Below are 27,301 nucleotides of genomic sequence, written 5' to 3' on the forward strand. Positions count from 1 at the left end.
TACAGCCGAACCGGTCCGAACCAGTAGGAACCCACCACTGCCTAAGTTCTTGGGAGGGTAGCGTAGATGTGTACCTTCTAACATTAGCTAAAGAACTGTGACTTCACAATATTTTGAACAGATAATTTTTATTATAAATATGTATGCTTATCAGATTGAACTCTGGAGAATATGGATGGACAAACAATACAATAACTAGAAAACTACAATAATCCATAAACTAACTGGTTGGAGTTATAGAAGCCTAAAAGTTAATGCCAGTTCACCTATTGGATTACTTTGCGAAACCAATTGTCTCAGGTTTTTCATCTCCTGAAATCTTTCTTGTACAAAATGCATTTATTGGTAATACATAGTGATAAATAAATATCTGAACATGGCTTATTGAACATCCCCAAATCATCTGCTGATGAGGTCAAAGAACCACCAAGAGGTTGTGTCTTCTATATCCCAGAAAGACCATTATAGCAAGATGTAAGCACAAGAAGGTCAGCTACAGAGAATTTGAACTCCTGAATTAAAGGCAGAATACAGAACCAACAATAGATAAATTTGCTTTATAGATAGAGCATTTGATACCTTCTGCTTTATTTTCAGGAGGCTTCCAGTGAGGAAATCATTTAGTAATTTATTCCAGAGAATAAATTTTTAAAAAGCAAAACAAAAGGGATAATTCAACCACAAGCAGTTAGTTCCAGTCTACCTATCATGCATGATGTGTGTTCACAGAACTCAGCATTAGTTATTTTTAGTTTAGTCCCTGTTTTAAGCATATTTGGATGAGCACAGATCCAGAGCTGACTCACCAAATACATTGGATATTTTGAATTGTTTCAGAAAGACTTAATGCTGGGAAATACAGTATATTCTCCAGTTGGATGAATGCCAAAAGGCAGAATGCTCTTGGCTAATGAGCAATTATGAGCAATGGGCAATAACTTTCTGCAATTTGTAGGAGATGGTCTGCAGTGGGGAAACACTTTAAGGGGCTGAGGACGGATTAGTGATTTCACCTGAACTTTCACTTTATTATTTTAAAATTCCAAAGATGTATTGTTGTTAAGCAGAATCTTGGATTCATGAATTACGCAACCATTTCATCCAGTGAAATCTCATAAGCATTGGTTAAAACAGAAGAAAAATAAAATAAGCACATGGAACTTTTGACGTTGAAGTGTGAGTGTCCATGTTATGCCATATCTTTCCTTTTTCTTCCAATTTTTCTCTTTACCTTTGAACGATCGGCCTATAACTCTTTCACTGAGCATTTTCAATTTCTTTATTAAGAATTTTTTTGGGGGGAGGGGGTCATTCTGCATGCACTGATGTCTTTCTTCATTTATTTAATAAAATGACATGCTGCCCGTGTCATGTTTTGAGGTCACTGTGCGGGTTACAATCTTCTTACATGCGTGAATGGCGCCATTTAGCCATCACCTCCACACATTAGAAATAGAGATGCTGCCATTTTTATTCTATCCAACATCAAATTAGTTTTGTTGGATCAAATTAGGTTTTGTTGTGGTCTGTTGGCTGCCGGCCCCTCCAGCAGTCGAATCAGATGAGGAGGTGGTGTGGGAGTGAGGGCCAGCATCAAGGCAACCTGAGAGTTCCGAGGAGGAAGAGGGAATGGAGCTGTCAGAGCTAGAGACAGAGGCAGAGCCTGGGCTGTCCATCAGCCCTCAGATGAAGAGTCAACAGCCCCCAGGTCTGGAGGTGGCTGATGAGGAAGAGGAGGAACAGCTGGATCCAGTGCCTGAAACGCAGATGCGCAGAAGGCAGGAGAGGAGAGCAGTGGAAATCTATGAGCCGATCCTTAGGACGGAAGAGCCACCGCTGCTAGCGAAGCCCCACCCTAGCTCTGGAGATAAAAGGCAGGGGACAGAGTATGAATAGGTGTGCAGACAACTATTCATCCCCCTACCGGACAGGCTTGTTAGCCTGCTGTGTGTGTGTGAGAGAGAGAAAGAGACTTTTTGCCAGGGCTGCTGGCACTCCTAATAAAGGATTTAACTACAGATAATTTGTTGTGTTTTGGGAGCTGGGTCAGAACAGGTTTATTGTCTTTCGATAGAATAAGGATTTCCATATGCTAACGCAATTCCCATGAGGATTGCTGTACAATCGATTCTTCTACACAGACATCTTTCTCATCAACAGCAGCAGCATCCAGGACGGCCTACATCAGGGGTGTCCAAACTTGGGAACTTTAAGACTTGTGGACTTCAACTCCCAGAATTCCCCAGCCAGCATGGCTGGCTGGGGAATTCTGGGAGTTGAAGTCCACAAGTCTTAAAGTTCCCAAGTTTGGACACCCCTGGCCTACATGAACATTTACATCAGGATACCACAATAAACATGATGACTATTTTAGGTAATAACTTGATTGTTAGCCTACAAATAATACCATCAAATATTTTTAAAATGGCTATTTTGAATTTTGGAAGCATAAGATTTCCTGAGAAGGAACACAGGAAGAGTAGTCAGCAAGTCTTATAGTCAGCAAGTCATGTAAAAAATGACAAGAAGGAACAGTCAATCTTTCCCAGTTTAAGGGAATCAGGCAGTGGTGGGATTCAATTTTTTTTTTACTACCTGTTCTGTGGGCGTGGCTTGGTGGATATGGCATGGCTTGGTGGGTGTGGTTTGGTGGCATGACAGGGGAAGGATACTATAAAATCTCCATTCCCTCCCCACTCCAGGGGAAAATTACTGCAAAATCCCCGTTTCCTCCAATTCAGGAGGCAGAGAATAGATGGGGGCGGAGCCAGTCAGAGGTGGTATTTACCGGTTCTCCGAACTACTCAAAATTTCTGCTACCGGTTCTCCAGAACTGGTCAGAACCTGCTGAATACCACCTCTGGAATCAGTCTAAGGATAGTCGCACCTAACTACACTCTCAGAAAAGCTGAAGTGGCCAATTTGGACAGTCTTCTCCACAATGGGATTACAACTGATCTGATCAATATAGACACATGATGACTGTGGCATTCAGAGAGTCAAGAACCAACACATGTAGAAGACGTCTGATTCTGAAACAAGGCTTTAAAGAAATAACTGTTCCTAACTCCATAATAATTTTGTTGGGCAAAAAAAAGTTATTTGGGGCAAAAACTGTTTTTGACTTGAAACTAACCTAATAGTTTTGTCTTTGTTCATCTGCGTCTGTCTACATGAGAAGTATATCACAGCAATTTTTCAGAACAATGTCTTTGTCTAATCTCAAGCCTATAAGTCAGCATGAAGCCAATCTTATCTATGTAAGTGTTAAAGTCATGTTTCACCTTAATGCAACATAGTTTTGCTGTAGATATTATCTAAGACATTCTGCTGACCATTTTGTTAGCAGTACAGCCCACTTCACATCAATTGCTCACTTTAGCTGGTGCAGGCCTGTCTCTTCTCTTCAGTCTCTGGCCAACATCTTTTGCTTTGGACAAAGAGAACAGTAGCTTTCAAACCAAGCTCTCATCTTTACCTCGATCAGCCTCAATAGCAGCTGTCCAGAAGTGAGGAGAAAACATAGATGATGAAGAAGTGGGGAAGAGAGTTATTTCTCTCTCTGCTACTGATAACCATGAAAGAACTTTCCCAACTTTGGGAAGCTACTATTTAGGCTGATTTTGAAGACAACTTTAATGTTGTTTTGGAATAGCATTCTTTTGGTGTAAACTGCTGAGTGTCAACTGGATTACAGCACCATACAGAAATAATAAACAAACAAGCAAACAAACAAATAAACAGATGATATAAGCTGCTCTTCGATCTCCTTCTTTTGACATTAATAGTGCCAGATAATTGTACTCAAAGCAATTTACTTTATGCCATAGCTACATTCATGAATATATGTTCAGGGCATGTTTATCCTCTGACTAGTAATGTTTGATGAGAATGCAGAGAACACAAAATTCTGCCAATCCAGTGTTTCTCAAACTTGGCGACTTTAAGTCCTGTGGACTTCAACTCCCAGAATACCCCAGCCAGCTATGCTGGCTGGGGGATTCTGGGAGTTGAAGTCCACAGGACTTAAAGTCGCCAAGTTTGAGAAACACTGTGCCAATCCTTGTTCTTAATGACTTGTACGTGGTAGACAGCACCATTTACAACCATGGCACCCATGCAGGATAGGGTTTGCCAGAGAGGATGGCAAGGTTTATACCAATGTATTACTTGGATGACACTTCTACTCAGCTGTAAGAAAGAGTTTTTTGAGTTCTCATTCAAGAATGAAAGGAATGTGAGTCCATATATTAAACAAGAATCTGTGAGTTCATGTATTAAATGAAACCATTTAAAGCATTGTTTCTCAAACTTGGCGACTTTAAGTCCTGTGGACTTCAACTCCCAGAATTCCCCAGCCAGCTATGCTGGCTGGGGGATTCTGGGAGTTGAAGTCCACAGGACTTAAAGTCGCCAAGTTTGAGAAACACTGATTTAAAGCATTGTTTGTTGAACTACTTAAAAATAAAACTCAGTCAAATAATGTCTTCTCCCACCCAGAAGAGTACAAATGTGTGAATATCAATATCTTATTGTCTCAGAGACTGCACTCTTCAACTGTACAGCAAATTTCAAAGGATTTGTTGGGTTGGACTTTTTTCAGTCTCTTGCATAATCAACTTTCTTCACTTCCACAATGCAGCCACGTGTTTCCACCCATATGTCTGTCATTGCTCAATTTTCCTTCATTAATGTTTTTCTGCTGAAATCTGGTCCATTTCCTTGGAACTCATTACTTCTACATCTCGCCTGGCCCTTCCTCTTTTGATTTTTGTGTTTGTTTGTAGAAATCAATGGCACCATACTCTTCTTAGTAGGAGATATAGTGATGTATTTTAATCAGTGGACATTTGTGGTGCATTTTCAAGCTAATTCTTTTTCCTCTAATCATGTCAATAGAAAGGAAGAGGAGAATAACCATAGCTCTGTGAGCACACACTTTTCATGAAAAGATCCTGGGTTCAATTTTTGAGTAGGGTGAGGAACACCTGCTTTTAACTGCCAATCAATACTATACTTAAGAGAGAATGATCTGATTCACAATGATACTCATGGTTGGTCCATCACACTAAAAGGCTATAATTTATTTGTGAGTAACAAATCCAAGAGAACAGATAGGTAGATAACAGAAGGAAAGATGCTTAGACCAATCTTTTGAAAAAGCATGCAACAGAGGATTTAAATTATCCTGATGTCTTCTGGTAATGTAACTCTGCAAAAACTCAGAGATCCAAACCATTGTTGTCCTCTCTTTCTGACAACTCCATTTGACAAAGGAAATGAAAGAAATTACATTGGGGTCTCCTATCCTGTACATAATCCCCACAAATAAGCAAGAATCAGATGAAGAATTAAAGATGGCATCTCGAGGGATCATGTAACAATTGAATATAAGCTCTCCCAAAGAAGAGGAACTAAAGCTTGCATGCTGAGCTTCGGATAGGGATGAACTTCAAAAGTTTTTCAGATTACAGATCCATCAGTCTGACATGTACCGTAAGGCAAGATATTCAAACTGATCATTAAGCAACATATTTATAAGCATTGTATAAGCATGCTGCAATTTCAGGATAAAAAGCAGAGCTTGTTTAATTTCTTTTCATCCCAACAATGTCTTTACATACCCTGTCTGAGGAACAAAACAAGTGATGTTGACGAAGTTACCTAATGGGTAACGAAACATCAGTAAGCAAACAACCCTGGCTCAGAGAGCACCAAGAACCCCACAGTAAAACCAGATTTTGCATCATCAAGTCATCCCACCTCCTCCTCTATGACTCATGATAGCAACATAATTCATTTCAAGCATTTTTTTTAATATTAAGACATCCTAAATACCTTAAGTTGAGTTGCCAATTGTATGGAGAAGACGTTTAATGAAAACACGGAAGGGCAATATTGGAAGCAAGGATCAAAAATTATCTACCTTGTTCTGGAATGGTTCTGTTGACATGGTTGCCAGGTCCATTTTATCACAGGTTGAGGAATGCCATAAACAATGCATGTGAAAATTTGTTTAGTTCCTAGTTGATAGAGATTGGGACCAGGAATTGATGACACTTTTTCATAAATCTGAGGTTTCACTGTTAACAAAGAAGAACAGGAGTAAACTGAAATCTTATTCTAAAATAAAATGGAAAGAATTACTGTTCCAAGAGTAAAGCTAAGATTTTGGCCTCTTCCACCTACAGTTTGTGTTTTGATCTGACATAATTGCTGCCTAGATGTGTCCCAACAACACAGCTTTCAAATGGCTTTGGAAAATCAGAATCAGTTTGTTCTCTGCTTCAGAAGTGCTGCAACAGCAGTTTTGCAATGCTTGTTCTGGATCTCCAGTTGTAGGGACTTCCAACCTGTCTTAACTACTTCCTCTAGAATTTCGTCCTTCTCTCCAGAATCCAAGTGGGGGCTCCTTCTGCCCTTTCCCCAGTAGACAAAAAATTACGCTCCTCATCTGACAGTGACTAGCTTATTTATTCCCTCTTCTTTTTGTAAGAAGCCAATGAAATGAGGTGAAGAGGGAAGATTTTTGAAGGAAATCTTTTTGAGGGAAGATTGCCCACCGCAACGTCCTATTCGTCAATGACTACTTCAGCTTCAACCACAATAAAACATGGGCAAACAATAGATACAAACCAGTGGTGGGTTTCAACATTTTTTAGAACCTCTTCTGTAGGTGTGGCCTGCTTTGTGGGAGTGGCTTGCCGGCCATGTGACTGGGTGGGAATGGCTTGCCAGCCACGTGACTGAGTGGGAGTGGCTTGGCAGTCATGTGACTGGATGGCCGTGGCCAACTTGTAAAATGTGGTGAAACTCACTTAACAACGCTCTTGCTTAGCAACCAAAATGTTGGCTCAGAAACTCTGGCATTTGAAGCACGCAAGTCTTAAAGCTGTCAACTTACAAGACCTTTGCATCCCTAACCCTTTAGAAAAAAAACCCCAGGGGTGTTCAAACTTGACAGCTTTAAGACTTGTGGACTTCAACTCCCAGAATTCTTCCTCTTGCTCTTCATCTTGATGATGTGCGTACGGGCAGGAGAAGGGAGCTGGAACCGGTTCTAAACGGCATTGTAGATTTGTGAAACCTCTTCTACAGAAGAGGTTAGAACTGGCAGGAACCCACCCCTGATACAAACTCAAGGTAAACCGCTCCAAACACGATTGCAGAAAATATGACTTCAGCAACAGAGTGGTCAATGCCTGGAATGTGTTACCTGACTCTGTTGTTACATCCTCAAACCCCCAAAACTTTAACCTTAGACTGTCTACTGTTTACCTCACCCCACTCCTAAGAGGTCTGTAAGGGGACGTGCATAAGCACACCAGCTTATGCGTTCCTGTCCTACTGTCCCCATTTATTTGTACCCATTTCCTGTGTCCATGTCCATGTTTATATTTATACCTGTTATCTCGTACATGTTTGACTAAATAAATAAAATTAAATGAATAAATAAATAAATAGGTAAGTAAGTAAGTAAATAAATAAAATGAAGAAAGGGCATTGCCTGACTCAAACAACCCATTTGCATGGAGACATATGACATAAGTTAATCAGCTGGTGACACAAAAGTTGAACATGGAAATGCCATTTTTTAAAGACACTAATGCCTTCGTCAGAATGATTTTAGCATAGCAACATGATCTCTGATAATGAAAACTTTCTTTTAGAATATTTATGTTTAGTCAGAATTCAAGACAACTTAATTTAAGTAAACAGGATTGCAGCTTACTGTCATGGATAGTAATGTGGACTCACCATTTATTCTGAGTGTTATTGTTAAATTCTTTTGTAGGTTCCACTGCCGGGTGCTCAACATTATAGTGTAGTTTCCTGCATCTTCTTCAGCAACATGTTTTATAATGAGCGAGAAACCTTTAATTTTATATCTGGCACACATTTCAGCTGCAGGTAACCCATCCTTTAACCTGTGGAGAAAAAAAATCAAATCCATAATTGCTTATGATGTCACTGCATATGTTACCTATGTAATATATAAACATTTCAATAGGAAGCAAGCAGAGGACATTTTTAATGGATCAAGGACTACACTTATTATTCTTTTAGTAGCATGCTGGAGGCACACATCATAGTTAGGGCAAGCATGAAGAAACAGGAACAGCAGGTATAAAAACTGAAAATTGATATCATTTAAATTGCATGAACATGGTTAATATGATTACTCTTCAATTGTATCTTTACTAATTTCCCACTTACATCCATGAAAAATGATAACCTTTAATGACAGGCTTTGAATAAGGTCTAGGGCAGGGGTCTCCAATCTTGGCAACTTTAAAACCTGTGGACTTCAACTCCCAGAGTTCCTCAGCCAGCTTTGCTCTGGAAGTTGAAGTCCACATGTCTTACATTTGACAAGGTTGGAGAACCCTGGTCTAGGGGACCCATATCCAAATCTTCTGAGGACCAGGGTAATGTAATTCTGATGTGAGACATGGCGGGTTGGAGGAACAAATTACATTACAAGACTTTATAAATGTTTAAAAAGCTAATTAATGGTCAATTTAGTGGATTTCTTCAAAATCCATGTGGATTGAATTGCACTTTATTTGAAGAATGTGTAGCTGCTAATGATCTTCATTTTACTCATTTCGTTCCTACTCAAATACTAATTGTTAAAAGAAATGTGAAGCGTTTGAAGTGTCTGTGAAATTAAATGTCGGACATTCCTTTTATTAAACATTATTAGGGAATACATGGATACAGAAAAGTGACAGGAGTTCACTACAACCCCAAGTCTCCTGGAGTGTGTAGAATTCCCGTTGTTTTAGTTTTTTATTAAAAGACATTCCAAATTTAAAATTTCTAGGGAAACATCAGAATATTTGAATATCTAACCCAGAAAAAAAATATGTTCTTTTAATGCTATCTTAAATCTACAAATCTAATAATTTTACTGGCAATAATTTCAAAATGAAAAAAACAAAACCCCCAAGTGTTTGAAATGTCATTTTTAAAAAAGGAGTATGACATTTAAATGATTCTGTGTTACATCTCTACTAAAGCTCATGAAGCTTTATTATATTGGATGTAGTTGTTTGGACTAAATCAGAGGTGGGTTACTACCAGTTTGCAACATTTCGGGCGAACCGGTAGTGGAAATTGGGACTGGGTCGCCGAACCGCTAGGGATGGCAGGCCGGCCACGCCCCGAACCAGTTCCCCGATCCCCACTGCCATTGCCAGCTTGTTTCTTGGTCATTTTGTCATGTTCTGTGCATGCGCAGAACAATTTACAGTCAACTGTGCATGCGCTTGCAGCGCACATGAAGTGAACCGTCAGCAACACCGACAGCAGCCCACACCTGGACTAAATAATCACCTCCGCTCCTTCCGTACAAAACTCAAGACCCACCTTTTCCAACTAGCTGGCCTGGCTCAACTATAGTTCTATCTCTAATCCTCCTGGCAATTTTAAACTTTTACATTTTAAAATTTTAAATCGGGGTATTTTAATTTTTAACCTTATTATTATTGTTGTTTATGTATTGTAACAATTGTGATTTTATACCTCCTCCGTGTAATGTCTAACCGTGTAATGTCTAATCGTGTAATATGTGATTTATTTATTGTACGCCGCCCCGAGTCCCTTCGTGGAGAGGGAGCGGCTAACAAGTCTAATAAATAATAATAATAATAATAACCTACAATCAATAATTGGTTCTTTTGAAAGTCAGTCTAAATGGTTAAACCCCATGAGAGATCACTCTGAAAAAGAGAGTTTCCTTCTCCTCTGATATCGTTCCAATACTATTACTACTGCTTTGGCTGCATCAAAGAAATAAATGGTACCCTTTAGTTAAAAAAAACAAAAAAGGTTGTAGCCTCGGCCCCATGCAAACAAGTCAAAGAGGATGAGGAGGATATAGCCAGGTGTGATATTTGGGGATCTGATAAGGTAAAGGTAAAGGTTCCAATCACACATATCTGCTAGTCGTTCCTGACTCTAGGGGCGGAGCTCATCTTCGTTTCAAAGCCGAAGAGCCAGCACTGTCCAAAGATGTCTCCATGGTCATGTTTAGCTGGCATGACTAAATGCCAAGGGCGCGCGGAACGCTGTTACCTTCCCACCAAGGGTGGTCCCTATTTTTCTACATGCATTTTTACATGCTTTCAAACTGTTAGGTTGGGACAAGTAACAGGAGCTCACTCTGTTACATGGCCCTAGGGATTCGAACTGCTGAACTGCAGACCTTTCTGATCGACAAGCTCAGCATCTTCGCCACTGAGCCACCATGTCCCTGGGGATCTGATATCACATCTCAAATGTATGCCCAAGGAGGCTCACGAAGTAAAATGCTAATAAATGCTGATTTGCTAAAATTTCCAACAATATTTTTTTAAAAAATATATGTTTTAATTTTAGATCTTATAAAAGACTAATTCAAATTAATGTTTAGTATAGCAATGGTCATTATTTTACTTTAACAAAGTAAAACAATCAAATTTCTTGATTATTTATTTTGTGGTATTTCCCACATTTACATTCAATGTATTTGATTAGCTAATAAAACTGACATAAAAAGAGAGTAGAGAGAACTAAAAAATATAGTACACAAAAAAATTGAGAATTGACCATTTCAATTGACCAGGTCAGTTGACATTTGACCAGGAAATTATGGTCAAAGACTTGAGGCTTGGTTGCTCTCAGAGGTCTAACTGGGGTGAAATGCGTCCTCTAAAAGCAGAGATTCCATAGGGGGTAGGTCCTTTCCATGTGTTAGGAACACAGAACTTTTCCTGGCAATTTTTAAAGATAAGCAGGCTAGTAACAGTGAAATAGTCAAGTTTTAAGTCATTTAATATGTTAAATTGTCGGATAAAAAATTGGCAACTAATTCTGGTCCTTCAGTAGAAGAATCATATGATCATCTTCCAATACAGCCAGTTTTCAGCCTAGCAGCTACATTTTTCCACCAACAGGTATAAGTGGTGGTAGTTGAGAAGGTAAGAGGCAATTGCCAGATTGAATTAGGCCAGGAAAAGGCACATCAAACCACTAGCCGTGATTGAGCAAATGCACTCCTCCTAACAGCTGCCTCCTTTAAATCCAATGACAAGTGAGTGAGGCCAAATAGCATTCCCAAGGTGTGGGCCTGCATCCAACTCTTTTCCAGCTTCTATTTTTTTATTTAGAAATGTGATTGTTTCAAAGGTGGAAATCCAAGCCTTAGAGCGCACATTAAAATTGGCTGCAAGTATAGTGAATTCAGGCCACACATGCATGTAGGGAACTGTTTTCCTAATCAGTCTTGTAGCAATGCTTTTGTGAAACGCTAATGAACTCAGGAATAGCCCCTGCCATTCAGAATGATTTGAATGAAAACAAAAGCAAAATTGAGATCAAAATTGATACCATTGTTTCACAGGCAAGCAATACAAAAACACTCCTTAAATAATATGTTCATGACCTCAGAAAATCGCAGGTCAATTAGAAGTATAGAAGTTGTATGAAATGTGGAGAAAAACAATGGGTTTGCAGAAAACACGCATTTCCCTGTTTGGGCCAAATTATAAGCCATCTTACTGTGATGGAGGAGGGGTGGTGGTCAGAGTAATTCTTCCTCTCTATGTCACTTTTTAAGAGCACATCTGTCCAGGACGTTAACCTCTAATAATACTTCAACAATAAGGCCAACAACATGACTTAACTGCCTTGATACTCTAAACAAACTAGATTCAGAGAAATATTGTCATCACCTCATGAATTTGTGTGTACTTCTAAGGTGTATGAAATGCACCTTCATTAACCAGTAGATCACTAGTTTCTAAAATGTTTAAGACAAACCTAATTTCTGGTAACCTCATGGATGACAACATGCTGTTCGAATAGTAACAACATATTAATTATTGGCTATTTTCTATTTCCAATATGTTTTGCAACTTCCGAATCTCCTAGGCCTAGTATTTTCTCATCAAGTGCTAAGATCATGTCATAGCCCTAATAGAGAAAAAGATGCAAAGGAAGTCTTCGTTGAAATCAATCTATCTGTCTGTCTGTCTGTCTGTCTGTCTGTCTGTCTGTCTGTCTGTCTGTCTGTCTGTCTATCTATCTATCTATCTATCTATCATCTATCTATCTATCTATCTATCTATCTATCTATCTATCTATCTATCTATCTATCTATCTATCTATCTATCTAAACAACTGTGCATGTGTGTGCATTTTCCAGCATAACTCTGGAATGCCTCGAGCAATTTCAACCAACCTGGTACACAGGTTACTCTCTGGAGAAAAATGCTGTGGGGGTAAGACACCCCTAATGCCCCTCGGGGTGTGTGTTCTGTTCAGATACAGACTGTTGTGCCGTACTGCCATACTGGCTTCTACTGTACAGTGCAGTGGAGTTGCCATGATAACGGCTTCACAGTACTCCACAAGGGGGCTCCCTCTGGTAAGGGGTAAAATCCAACATTAGAAATTGCGTTTGGTCCGGACATTTTCCCCCTATAAATAAATACCCTAGCAAAACCAGGTTACTGGCTAGTAATATATAAATTAATAAATTATAGAAATTCCCTTAAATGAAATACTATGCTTTAAGTGATTGTCACATAATTTTAAAGTTGTCACTAGCATAAGAAGCCATATATTGAGAGATCTCGAGTACAAGATACAAAAACAAAAATATGATTTTATTTGTATATAAAAAAATCTAATATAAGAACTTAATGTTTTACAGGTAGGTGTGAATGAATGTGCAAGTGTTTGACATTTTGACTTCAGGCAGTGTCATCAAAGCAATGAAGCTGAATTTGGGCAAACTGCAGGAGACAGCAGAGGACAGGAAGGACCAGCATTGCTGTGGTCCATGGGGCCTTTGGGGTCACAAAGGGTCAGACATGACTTAGAGACTGACAAACAACATAAGCAAATTTGCCTTCCTGTCTCCTTCTGTGCACTGACATATATTCATTCTGCACTGCCTTACGATTAAGGGCCCTTTAAGTAAAGTAACTGATTATTTTAACGCAATGATTCAGAGCCATTGCTGATCATCTGAGCAGGAAGCAAGTAAAAATGTAGGCAGGTGGAGTCATGCAGTGCAATAAAGCCAGAAAGTTTGTGACTTCCACAAAAATCAAAAGAAGGACAAAACATTGAAGCCTGATTCAGAACCTTTTTAAGACTGTATAAATGTCTATGGGCAGAATATTCATCTGATACTGCATTTATACTTTTTCTCATGCCATCTATAGGTCAATGTAATTTTTCTCTCCAGAACTCAGACAAGAAACATGGTTATAACTGTTATGTTTGCATTTTAATTGAATAGTTTCATTGTTCTGAATGCATTACGGTCATGTTTAGTGCTTTGTGCCTGCCTAGACAATTACCTTCATTGGCACACCCTTGCCAGGAAGGGGGAAAAAAATCAACAAGCAGACAGTAGGCGGGCTATTGCTGAAACTTGCCCAACTTGTTCATTTAGCGTGGCTACTGTTATCCTGTTATTGCTAATCCAAAACTGCAAGTTGATAAAGGGCTATATTAGACCTAAAATGTAGGCACTTCTAAATGTGAACCTAAATATTTACTAATGCAATGAAGGTTAAAATAAGTATTATGGGGAACTCACTACACACAGAGAGACACATGGGCCAATTTTCTCACTGACAGGGAAAAGGGAGGAAGTTCCTGTTGTATCACAAGGCAGTAACACCCTTTTTATCTTGCTAATGAATGGATCTAAACCAAAGACCATAAGAATTTACCATTTCAATTACTGCAAATATAATTTATATAACTTAATAGGCATCTCAGAATTACAAAGGTAAAGGTTCCCCTCGCACATATGTGCTAGTCATTACTGACTCTAGGGGGCGGTGCTAATTTCCGTTTCAAAGCCAAAAAGCCAGCACTGAACAAAGTCATCTCGGTGGTCATGTGGCTGGCATGACTAAACGCCGAAGGCACACGGAACACTGTTACCTTCCCACCAAAGGTGGTTCCTATTTTGCTACTTGCATTTTTACATGCTTTCGAACTGCTAAGTTGGAAGATGCTGGGACAAGTAACGGGAGCTCATTCCGTTACGTGGCACTTAGTGATTAGAACTGCCAAACTGCCAACTTTTCTGATCAACAAGCTCAGCGTCTTAGCCACTGAGCCACCGCATCATTCATATGTATGTATGCATGTATGTATGTATGTATGTATGTATGTATGTATGTGTATACACACACACACACACATAAATATACTTACTTTCTCACCGTAAAGCACATACCCTTTAAAATGTTCACACTTTATTATGAAGAAAGAGTCAAAATGAAAATGCCACTGACGAAACTTAGAACTCAATTCTATATTACATTTATGAGTTTTCATATGTCTATTGAATTGTGCGGGAGGAAAATAAGAAGTCTTATTTTAAAAAAAATAAATCTATGGAGGATAAAGTTAACAAGGTCTTTTAAGCCTTATGATAAAATATAATGAGGTACAAGTTATTTTCCTGTTAGAGGCAAAGCAGAAACTATGCCTCCCACTCAACCAAGTCAATGTGTATACTATCCAAAGCCAAGTTATCTTCATATATCTAACAGAAAATCCTCTTCCGATCACTGGTCATAAAAACAAAAGTTGGTTTGCTACACTTCTATTATATTCCCAACTTGCAACCTGTGTTAGCTTTACTTTATATAATGATAACGCTGCCTCTGACTATCTGCAGAACCATTATATTGACTGTCAGTTGCTTGAGAACAATAACAGTCAAATGACTGCGCTTGTATCTCCTCCGCTATAGTCTTTGTAGGGTTATTTGATGATCAGTAGTAGAAACTGGAAGTAAAACTTCTTAAGTGTTTGCTTTGATTTGGTTTCTTCTTTATTAAAGCTCCATCCTTTGAACCTCCCCAATTTAACCTTATAACAGTTATTAAATGTAGATGTCCTGAAAGTTATATATTGTCCAAGAATACATCATTCTTATTTAAATGATAGATATACACTCTGTGACTTTGGTCTTACAATGTAACTCATAAAGGAATTGAGCATGTTCCCTTCACATCTCCTCAAGCTGTTGCATATCAACAACAAGCCCACACACTACAGCTATCCCATTTCTTCTATAGGAAAGGTTTCTTTGTGAGTATTGTATGTTTAAGAAATAAATATTTTAATTATTGGTACTTAAAAAATAATATTATTTATTTTTCATTCTTTCTGCATATTCTGTCCCACCACACACATATTTTAAAAATATTATACATAGTTTCAAACTTGCATGCAATGTGACTTCCAATATACTATTCAAACGTTAGTGTAGTTCTTGACCCAATAAAAATTGTGCACTCCTGTCTAATGCACAAGTCACTCTCTGAAAAAAATATAGGCACTTTTTCTTGGCAGTATTTCTCTCCTTCAAAATCTTCCAACAACATTTTTATTTTCATAAAGAGTTTAAATGCAAGATTAAACTAACAATCCAATTTGAAAATGGATCTGTTAAAAATTAATTTATAATATTTATTCCTTGAATATTAAATATCTGACAGAATACCGTAGTATGCTCTCTGGTCAAATATGCCAAATTTATTTTACTGCAAGACATTAATCTCAATAAAAAGAAACATAGTCATCTCACAGATTCGTAAATAGTGAAAATTAAAGCAGATATTTCAAGTATATTTCAGGACATCTTTATTTATTTATTTACTTAGAGGTAGGGAAATAGGTTATCTTGTCAAATAAATGGCTTCTTTCTCTAGGTAGAAGTAACTGTAATCCTACCATACAACCTCTGGTGTAGGAAATGCTTTCACTTTCATAGAAAGTCGATAGGACTTCTTGCCAGACACAACATCCAGCATGTTTTTTTGTCCATGTTGCAAAGTGATAAATGCTTTATCTTTAAAGACAAGAAAAAAAGAGAGGGAAAATCATGTTTTAAGAATACTTCAAGCATGACATAAGCAATATGATTTGTAGACTATATGAGGGAATGTCAATATCAGTAGGAATATTTTTGCATGTAAAGAACAACATAAAGGTAAAGGTTTCCCCTGCACAAAGACGCTAGTCGTTCCTGACTCTAGGGGACAGTGCTCATCTCTGTTTCAAAGCCGAAGAACCATTGCTGTCTAAAGATGTCTCTGTGGTCATGTGGCCGGCATGACTAAATGGCAAAGGCACACAGAACGCTGTTACCTTCCCATCAAAGGTGGGTCCTATTTTTCTACTTGCATTTTTACATGCTTTCGAACTGCTAGGTTGGCAGAAGCTGGGACAAGTAACGGGAGCTCACTCTGTTACGCAGCACTAGGGATTTGAACCGCCGAACTGCCGACCTTTCTGATTGACCAACTCAGCATCTTAGCCACTGGGCCATCGCATCCCTTTTAAAGAACAACATAGGAAGTCCTCAAAGATGCCCTCACTAGTCATCCAATAAAATCAGAGTTCTCCTGAGTTCCAACTGAGGGTCACATGGACAAACCATTGTAAAAAGCACAAAATCATAACAATGGTCTCATCTAACCTCTAGGTTGCAATCTTGCCTTTGGTGTCAAACTTCAAAAGACTTTTGCTGTTGCAACTATTATTGCATCTCAGCTTGCCAACAAACTATGGGGGGAGGGAGTGGGACATAGAAAATGGGCAGACATCAAGATATTGACATGAGAACCAAGGACATTTTGGCAGGTGTTTACAGAAGCCAAAAAAGACTTTCCCACAACAATATCTGGAGACCATATTGGACAATGTGACCTGAGTTAATGGAGGGAGGGGGGTTAGAATCTGAACTATAACTATAAGGGTTAGTGCGGGAAAGCTCTAGATCTGATTTTGTCTTCAAACGTGCCAAAATCATGTACTCTTTGAATAAAGAGATTGGATCATCTCGATCATGTTTGCTTTGGTTGGGTTCATCAGTCAGAACCTTGACATTTGGAGTATAAATGTCTGTCATTAATATACACAAATTATGTCTTACCATAAATAGAAACGTTTACGCTATCTGATTTGAGTGACGGTCCACTCTTAACATTGCAGATGTATTGGCCTTTATCTATATCATGGACTTTATCAACAACAAGGATGCTATAGAATAGGTTGGGCTCATCTTTTCTTTGTTGAATGCTTCTACTAATGGTGGCTCTTTTGCTTGCCTAGATAGGAGAAAAAAAGGAACACAGGTCTTATTACCACCAACAATTGTTATTTGGAATTTAGACAGTGATCAAAATTCAACATGTAACTTTATTATGCTTTCTTAAGGCAGTTCTTAGATATATGGTCATAAAAACACTGTATTGGAAAGTAAGAACTGAAGATCATCTAGAATCTATATGCTGAGTCTGTAAACCACTGTAGACCAGATTTTCCTATGAATATAGGAATGCATATATTATATAGCACATTATATTGCATATGTATGTATGCATGTATGTATGTATGCATTATTTATATCTTTTGAGGCAAATTTGTATGCTAAAAGTTATTAACCACTCTTCACCAAGTAACCAGGCAAATTATTTTGGATTGTGTTCTGTATTAAGACTTATGTGGTTCACTCAAAAATGTGTAGAACCAAGAAAAATGAGAGATCTGCCAGTAATACTGTATACAGTATGTATGCAAATGGAAAGTGGGAATTCTCTCAGAAAAGGGAAATGATTAGTGGACCTTTTATAATATACTCTTAAATATTGGTTGACTAGCCAAACCTCAAGTAGGTTTCAATTTTCCCATACATTAACCTTATTAAGAACCAATGGCAAATTGACAAACTTTCCTTGGAAATCTGGGAGATATTTGTACATGGCTGAATATGCTAAAAATGTGGTGAAGAAAAACAATAACCATATTTTATCATTGATGAAGTGATTTGTGCAGAGGCCAACTCAAATTTTGAACCAATTAATTAGTTTCTTTCTGAAACTGAGTTGGAAGCCTACTTTGAGGAAGTCTATTATAAAATAAAACCCTTTGTCATTGTGTAATAAGTATTACTAATCACGTCACCTAAGAAATTTCCAAGTTTGAAACTTTTAAAAATAAATGTGTTATTATGAAATATGCACAGTGAATTTACGCAACTATATAATGTAGCCTCGCTCATTCAATGATGCAACATGAAAGTATGTTTTCTAACACAACATGGAAAATAAAATGAATTGTACAACAAAATGCAGCAGAAGAACAACAAATCAGTACATTTATTTAGTTAACATTTTTATTAGGGCTGCTCATTAGTATTTTAAAAGGGAAAAAGTACACACCTCTCCAGGATAAGTCCATGTGATTTGCACTCTGGTGTTCCAGGCTGCAGTGATACTACAGTTGAGAACAAGACTTTGTCCTTTGAATAACTTCACTGATTTTGAGTCATTCACCTGGACACTAATGATTTCATTGTCTATGCAACACCAAAAGAAAAAAGAAAAAAGAAAAGCAAAATGAACTGGATGGTTGCTTTAGTTAAACAGATAGAAAGAAAAACTGAGATGTATAGAAAAGTACTCACTTAGCCTATATGTCAGGTATTTGGTGCTATATTCATGACCCTCAACAGTTGTTTCACAGCTAAGAAGCCCTATGAATTTATAAGTTGCTTTTGGAATGATGAAGCCTTTTGTGTTATCCCAGATGACTGTTTCCCCATCAGGAACGATGTTTCCTCCAGGTATCTAAAACAAAATCAATGCATTATTTCCCCCACTGTTTTCTTACAAAGAACCTCAGGGAATTATAGAGCATGCCTCGTCTATTGCGCATATCTGCATTTCTGAAGTTTACGAAAAGTGCACTTGAGTGGAGACATCTGGAATCTGTACTTTCTTCCTTCATACAGCTTCACTTCATCTACCACAGCTTAGAGAAAAATCCAAAACACAAGTTTGCTGATTTGCCAGACTGGATTTGTTGAGGCAATTCAATGAATAGATTAATTAATTAATGCAATTAATAGAGCTTGATAGAACAGTGCCAGGTAAATTGAAGATCTTTTCTGTTTGTTTCACACACACACACACACACACTCACAGAGAGAGAGAGAGAGAGAGAAAGAAAGAGAGGGAGAGAGAGAACAAACTCTGGGTAGAAGCAGATAAAAATTGGGTGACTGATTTGAAGCAGAGAGACTGTGAATGGATTGGCTTGTAGCACAGGTGTTGACTAGCATGGACAAAGTGATGATGAAAAGCCACGATCAACCCATTTGGGGCCATGGATGATGAGAATGACTTGGGAACTGCATCTGGAAATGATTTGCATGGATGATTTGCAAATACAGGTATGTTAGAATGATTTGAAGTTGGCAGGGACAATAATATTGCAATGGTCTAAATCATCAAACTATGACATAAAAGATTACTGAAAACCTGTTGGTCTCTTAGTACAGGAAAATCTTGGTTTAAAAATTGACTATTTCATGTTCCACCACACCAAATTCTGTTATTCGTCATGGTGCAAAAGCCCATGGGACTTTCCAAGCAAAATTGCCCTGCTCTTAATTTCCTATTGACCAATATGGATTGTGTTAAGTATTTAGTAAGAAGTGGTTTCCCTTTTTCTTAGCAAACACAGCGTATACTGTACATAATGGCAAATTTGCCTCTGGGCCAGGTGTTGAGATATTCCTTAATGCAATGTCAGACATTTCCAAGAAAGACAAAACAAACAAACATGGCTGTTTGGGCCAAAAATGTTTTTTTTTATTTGAAAGGCAAATTTCTAAGTGGGATACATATTAGCCACATCTGTAAGATTAGAGCCACGCTGCAAAACCCCAGTGATGACTCCAATTAGATTAGAAACATTTGACCATAATTAAAATAAAATATAGCAGCAGTACATATTTTTAGTGGTCAAGGGCTGCACTTAATGGCCCTGTGGGAAGGGAGAGGCAATGAGGGAGTGAGATGGGACAACACCACAAATATGTCTATGATTTTTTTGTTCTTTCCAAACAAATGGAAGAAACAACTTATGTAAAGGGGTCAAGACTCTGCCATCTCTGTGTATTAGCCCATCAACATGGATAATCTCTGAAAGATGAACAAAACAGGATCACATTCAGCATTGGAGACAAGCTGGCAAAAGAAAGATCAAAAGAGTCTAGATCAGGCTGGAAGTTGTGGAGAGAAAAATCCCTGCTAGATCCCACCCTGTACAATGACATGGGCGAGGTAGCTGGACAGCAGCTTGCAGTACTACAGGTTGTTTTATTCTAAACCAGGGGTGTCCAAACTTGGGAACTTTAAGACTTGTGGACTTCAACTCCCAGAATTCCCCAGCCAGCCATGCTGGCTGGGGAATTCTGGGAGTTGAAGTCCACAAGTCTTAAAGTTCCCAAGTTTGGACACCCCTGTTCTAAACCAATGTTTTTTTACCTTTGGCAACTTTAAAGATGTGCAAACTAACTCCCAGAATTCCTCAGCCAACTTGCTGGCTGGAGAATTCTGGGGATTGAAGTGCACCCATATTAGGGTCGATAAGGTTGAGAAACACCATCCTAAACCCTAATGAACTGTTGACCCAGAGCAGATAATATTCTGGTTGCCCTGTCCTTGAAACACAAAAAGAAACATAAAGTGTATGCAACACTTTATTCTATCCCACAGAAGAAAATGTAAAAGGGCTAGAAAGAATTCCAAAAGTCATACACTGCATTTTTTTTCTTGTTTTTTTTTCCACTAAATTGTCTATGTTGGTTTTTAAATGTTCCAAAGCTACAAAACAAAATAAAATCTGTATCTTCCATCATATGCCCACATTCATGATGATCAAACTCATGTGTGTGTGTCTGTGTGTGTTTCAGCATTTATATGTGTATATAAATGGCTGTGTGTGTGTGTGTGTGTGTGTGTGTGTGTGTGTGTGTGTTCTAGCCAGTTGTGGGTTCCTACTGGTTCGGACCAGTTTGGCCGAACCGGTAGTGGTTTTGCAGCCTGGGTCGCTGGAACCGGCAGCGACCCAGGCCCGCCACGCCCCCAAACTGGTTCTCCAGGCAAGGCCTATGGTGCCGCCATCTTGTTTTTCGCTTCTGTGCAAGCACAGAACAATTTTTTTATAAAAGTTTTTTTTTTATTTTCAAAACAAACACAACACATAAACTCTTCCTTCTTTACATACTATAGAAAGTGTATCAGTTGGTTACAAAAAGGCTTTCGTGCATCTCTTCCACAGTCAACAAACATAATTCATATTAACTCAAGTATTTTAAGTCAGATATTTATACATGTTACCATCATCATACCTCCATTTTCATTTGACTATAATTGTTTAAACGTCCTTCATCATAAAATATACCAAGATTTAATACATAAGCACATACTGGCGTTTCATTTACTATTTCTAAAATCCTCCAATGTCACTGAATCCTTATGTCCTATTCTAGCTAAACATCCCTAATATTTAGTAACAAAGTTTACAATTTTTATTGCACTGCGCATGTGCAGGCACGCACGCATGAAGCGCACCCCGGAGCAAACCGGCAGTAGTGCCTGCCGGAACCCACCCTTGGTTCTAGCATAACTATGGAACACCTCGAGCAATTTCAACCAAACTTGGTACTTTCTGGAAAAAAATACTGTGGGGGTAAGACATCCCTAACACCCCTTGGTGTGTGTGTCTGTGTCTGTGTGTTCCAGCATAACTCTGGAACGTCTGGGCCACTGAAATGAAAAGGAATGAATTACCGTATATCCATAGCATCAAATCACAGTACTTTTGATAGGGATAGTGTGCATTTTGGATTCAATTTCATATCTGTGTCTGTGTGTGTCTGTGTGCTCCAGCATTACTTTGACTTGACACTATAGATATAATTCATTCCTTTTCCTGTCTAATACATTAGCATAAATAAATACCCGGGCAACGGTGGGTTATCAGTGTGTGTGTGTGTGTACACATATACATATGTGCCATACATATTGTTCCACATACAAACCACAATCTATGAATGCAGCATTAGATACATTTGAATTTCAGCCCATCTGCTTAGAGAACTCAATGGCAAAAACTGCCAACACACCTTTTAATTATTGATCTTTAAAATTATAGCTGGTCCAAAAATGTGTTCAAAGCAATTGTGAGAAAAAATTATCTCCAACTGTTTCTCAGAAGCAAAACTCCCCCATAGTTGCGAGAGTAGATAGCTATTGAAAAAGAGGGGTATTTCATCGTGCTGTGGAAATCAGTGCGTAGGAAGCTCGGGAGTCTGGAGGGATTGTGTAATGGACACATGAATCCACGCTGAACTAACACTGCATGTCCACAAACAATTTTGTTTTTCTGACCCTGAGATGCATTCTCTCCAGAAGGGATTGCTAATCCTTCTCCTTTACACAATCTTCTTTCTCTCTGCTTCTGTGCATTATTATTACATAAGTACAAGAACACTGCTCCATCCCATTAGTTTCCCCAAACATGCTTTTTCAAAAAGCAACTGGACTTTCTTGTTTTTCCTTGAAGATGTTTCTCTTCTCATCCAAGAAGCTTCTTCAGTTCTGACTGAATGGTGGGGGAAGGATTTATATTCCTTGCAGTCATCTGATCATTAGCACTCTTTTGGGGAATCATTGAGGCCACTTAGAGTTTTATCTGTGCCCTCAGGTTTCACCTCAATAGTGCAAATGGATGTGAAACCATCACAAATAAACCTCCAAGTGGCCACACCTACTCTCAGAAAGAGTGCTAACGACCAGATGACTGCAAGGAATATAAATCCTTCCATTCACCACCATTTAGTTAGAACTGAAGAAGCTTCTTGGATGAGAAGTCTTCAAGGAAAAACAAAGAAAGTACAGGTGCCTTTTGAAAAAGCACCTTTGGGACAACCATGATGTAGATGACTGATAATCTCCATAGACATCTCATTAGTTTCTTCACAATTCTGTTTGCCTTTGAAATATATTTTGAAAGGAAATTCTCTTCCATTAAACTGAATGAGAACTGATTGTTTTAGGGGGGGGGGGACCAGGAGAATCCCTTTGTCTTGTATTGTTTAAAACATGATCACACCATAACTTCAATATCAGTCATTTCCGATTCTACATAAAGATCTGATCAGGATAAAATGTAGTTTGTCTGAAAGAGGAACACTTTTTCAGCAATACGCAAAACTGAGTTAAGGATTCTGGCATCAAGTACTGTATTAGCATGCAACATCACACTGATGGGGTCATGAAGCCATCCAATATTGTACGAACATATACAAACGATCATTTACCACCGATCTCCACTCCTTCCGCAAGAACCTGAAGACCCACCTGTTCAACTTAGCTGGCCTGGCCTAACCGTAGTTTTAATCTTTCTAGCCTGTATTTTAAATTTTTAGGGGTAGTCTTTTTAGGTTGCTTTTTAATTTTTATTACTGTACAGCCTAACATTTAATCTGATTTTAGGGGTATTTAAGATTATCTATTTTGTACATGGTTTTTAGCTTGCTGTCTGTACACCGCCCCGAGTCCCCTCGGGGAGAGGGGGTGGTCTATAAATTCTATAAATTCTAATTCTAATTTTTTGTGACTTTAAGATACAGAATTCCATTGAGAAATTCCTAATCCTTGGGGGTTTTTTGTTTGGCAAGATTAGCAGTTGGTCACGCTAGCTGAAGTATCGCTGTCCTTCAGAATGAAACATTTGGTCTTTAGAATTTACTTTGATCTAGTGGTTAAGGCAGGGGTGGGTTGCTACAGGTTCACCCGGGTTCAGGAGAACCGGTAGCTAATGTTTGGAGAACCTCCAAATCTCACTCCTGGCTGGCCGCACCCCCCTTCCCCTCCCCGAAGTCTCCATGCGGCCTGTTTTGGATGTGAGGTAAGCGCAAGCCCCACAGGGAGGCTCAGGGAGGGGGGGAAACGGGCCTCCCGGAAGTTCCAGAAGGCTGGAAACGGGGGAGGCAGTCTTCGCCCTCCCAGAGGTTCAAGGAAATCCTCTGGAGCTTGGGGAGGGTGAAAATGTCCCCCCTCCGCCGTGGTGCAGGAGGCTGACTAGGCCTTGCCCACCATGGCCACACCCACCCAGCAACCAGGCAGAGAACCCGTTGTTGAAATTTTAGAAGCCCACCCCTGGATTAAGGTGCTGGTAGAAACTAGGAGACTGTGAGTCCACCTAAGCCATGAAAGCCAGCTGGAAGACTTCGGGCTGGTCCCTTTCTCTCAGCCCAACTCCGCTCATATCTCCTTCATAGACTGACAGATGCTTCAGACTATCAGCCTGCCTTCTGTCTGGATTCTATTATCATGGATTACATGGACTGAACTGCACAGGAAGGGCCCTCCCTTCACTTTCTGCCATTTGCTTAGACAATGATATGTTCTAACGGAATGAACAGCAGTCACAGCTCATATCGCAGTAGCATATACTCCTTTATCTTTGCGGAATCTGCTAGGAAGCCATAATAACTATTGAAATAATGAGAGGAGTGTGCCTTACAATATACACATTGCCTGTTATTTTATAACCTGCTGGCTGAGATTCTTGAGGGCCTTGAATGCTGGAGATTATATTGTGGTTCCTGCTGCCAAACAGAAACATGTCTCTTTTGTTCTTTGAACTGATTTATCATTGCATATGTAGATGCTGACAATAAGCAGTGTGCCCATTGATTCAGGAGATTCTGCCAGCCATTCAGTAGGTTTATGCGTAACTTACAAAAAGCAAAGGAATAAAAGAGTAAGTATTTTGTGATGCCTTTGCTGGCAACATAACAGAAACCATGACAGCGACAGGCTGAAGAAGAATTTAGTTTTTACGATTTTTGTATGCAGTTAAGAGAAAGATTTAAAGTAGATAATCATGAATTTGGTACAGCAGAAGATAGAATTTCATGTTGAATTGAATGTACAAACAATGAACATGAAATTGCTAAAATGTATAAACACTTGCTAAAATTTGAAATAGATAAAATGATCTAAGAACTTTGATTGCCTCCAGAAGTTGTAAATGCTCCAACACTGGTAGTGTATAGTGTTTCCTGCCTAAGCAGGGGGTTGGACTAGAAGACCTCCAAGGTTCCTTCCAACGCTGTTTATTCTATTCCATTCTATTCTATTACATATTAGTGGAATAGTGGGGAAACATGTGGTTGAAAAAAAATGAAATTCGTGTTACAATTTCAAAGAGAAATGTTATAAAATGATGTACCATTGGTATATGGCTCTGGAAAAATTATCTGAAATGAATCAATTTACTTCAAACTCATGTTGGAAATAATACCCATTAAGGGTCATTTTATCATGTATGTGGGACTTGTAAATAAACTAGAAAATTTCAGGTTTTTAATCCAACATAAACCATGGCTTAGAAATTGTAGTAGCTGATATCGCACAGCTTGCTAAGCTCGCAAAACAAACCATACAACTATACTATTCTTTAAAGCATAATATGGACTGATAGTATTATTAAGAATAAGAACTAAAATAAAACATAACTGCATCTTGAAAACAATTAATATAGGCAAGTCCTGGAGCAAAAAAAAGTAATTTAGGAATATTAAAATAATTTCCTGATTTATCAGCTTACATTGAATCAAGTAATTTTTAACCTTTGAGACTAAATTTAAAGTACTGGATTATTATTTCTTTACATTAGTCTACATTGGGCAGAAAGTACTGGATTATTTAAATATAATTGTGCAAAAAAGTTTTAAAAAATCAGATGTATTATTTTGAACTATATATTTAGCAGTTGGAATTTGACAGCTGTTTTTTTAAAGGCAATAGAAGAATAAATTTAAAAAATGAGCCTACATGAAAATGTAATGATTTTGTGAGTGATGAAGTTTACCTGTATGATTGCTAATGTATTGTGAGTTTTAGGTTTTCCATCCTGCTCAAACAAAACTGTCTTTTTATATTATTTGTTTATTTCAATTTGTATAGCTGCCTATCTCATCATCATGATTCCTGGCAGGTAATAAGTTTAAAAAATGCATGAATACTAAAGTATCAGCAGCCATGTTGTAAAAGAATTCCCCATTTTGTGGATAGGTAGCCTAGGCTGATAGATCCACAACCAACATCATGGGAGACAGATAGCTTGACTTAGCAAAGTACCTTATTCCCTATATAGCTTTGCTTAGGATGCCCTTTTTCCCAGAAACTTTGACATGGAGGAAATTAATGTGACATGGTTGACATTGTAGCAGCCCTATGTTGGGTTTTGGTACTGAAAAAACCAGAAGGATTTCTGTCAGCAGCTTTTTAAACTAACAATATTAAAGAGCTTAGTCTTCTGCAAGCTAAAGTTTACTTCATCAGATGCATGAAGCGGGTGGTGGGGAGAGGAGAGGAGTTGATATGTCCTTCAATCCCTTCACCCCATCCTAGTTCAACCCCTTACCTCTATCTAGCCACTCTAAGCATCTGATGAAATGAGCTCCAGATCAAGAAAGCTTTAGTGGATGGGGGGGAGGGGGTGTTCCAATAAGTTTTTGACACCTGAAAACTACCTGGAATAGTCCTTTCAGTTTTCATGGCATTGATTTTCAGAGGTGGTTTGTCCTTCCCTTCTCCTTAGGACTGAGACAGAAAGACTGACCCAAAGTCTCTCAGCTGGCCTTTGTTTCTAAAGCAGAAACAGAACTCACAGTCTCCCGATTTCTGCTAATGCAGAAACTACACTGCTACACCACTAAACCAAACTGGCTCTTGTTCTTTTTAATAAAATGTATTAGTTGGAAAAAGCAAATACCAGACTCCGCTGAATTTTTAATCTGTGCCTTAAGACTCTTTGTCGGTCCTTAGCCGTAATCATTTTTGCACAGATCAAAAAAAAAAAAATCCAACAACTTGCTGCCACCCCCTAATCCTTCACAATCAGCAGCGTCTTTGTAAATTTTTGGTTAATAAAACATTGACAGCGCTGCTTTGCCTGCACTGACTAGCTATGGACTACAAGGAAAGGAACAGAGACTGTGCAAGCTGCACCCAGTCTCTGAGTCCACTTTGTTGGCACCTCAGAGACCACAAGTTTCCCATAGCAAATCAAAGAACATTCAGCAATGCAGTTTTTCACCATGCAAGACAACAGAGAGATGGAAGGCGCTCCAATGGCAATCAGAGAGAAATATAAAATATCACCAAAAGACAGATCAGAACACATGATTTGTAACCAAACTAGTTAACACACGGGGTTTATGTGTGTTTCAGTTATGCAAACCAAGTTACTATATTATGCAAGCCCCATCCCTTTTCTACATGCCTTGTGACAATGCAAACACACCTACGATGATCAGAACTTGTGACACACAGTTGTGATGCTATTATGTCATTCATGAAACTAGCAATAGCCTACAGAGACTGCTGGATATATTTATGGATGCAAT

General features: G+C 38.6%; 1 protein-coding gene across 1 annotated transcript in view; it reads right to left on the minus strand.

Moving 5' to 3' along the window:
• FLT1 (fms related receptor tyrosine kinase 1) overlaps window positions 1-27,301 on the minus strand; it is a 131,948-nt gene that overhangs the window by 82,236 nt on the left and 22,411 nt on the right. The window contains exons 5-10 of the mRNA XM_081953290.1: window positions 18,494-18,656; window positions 18,249-18,385; window positions 16,961-17,135; window positions 15,757-15,874; window positions 7,759-7,928; window positions 5,927-6,083 (exon numbers count right to left, since the gene is read on the minus strand). Of these exons, the coding sequence (XP_081809416.1) occupies window positions 5,927-6,083; window positions 7,759-7,928; window positions 15,757-15,874; window positions 16,961-17,135; window positions 18,249-18,385; window positions 18,494-18,656 (920 nt within the window). The remainder of the gene's footprint in view (window positions 1-5,926; window positions 6,084-7,758; window positions 7,929-15,756; window positions 15,875-16,960; window positions 17,136-18,248; window positions 18,386-18,493; window positions 18,657-27,301) is intronic.

This window comes from Natrix helvetica, assembly GCF_964273705.1.
Source record: "Natrix helvetica genome assembly, chromosome: 4".
Taxonomy (NCBI): domain Eukaryota; kingdom Metazoa; phylum Chordata; class Lepidosauria; order Squamata; family Natricidae; genus Natrix; species Natrix helvetica.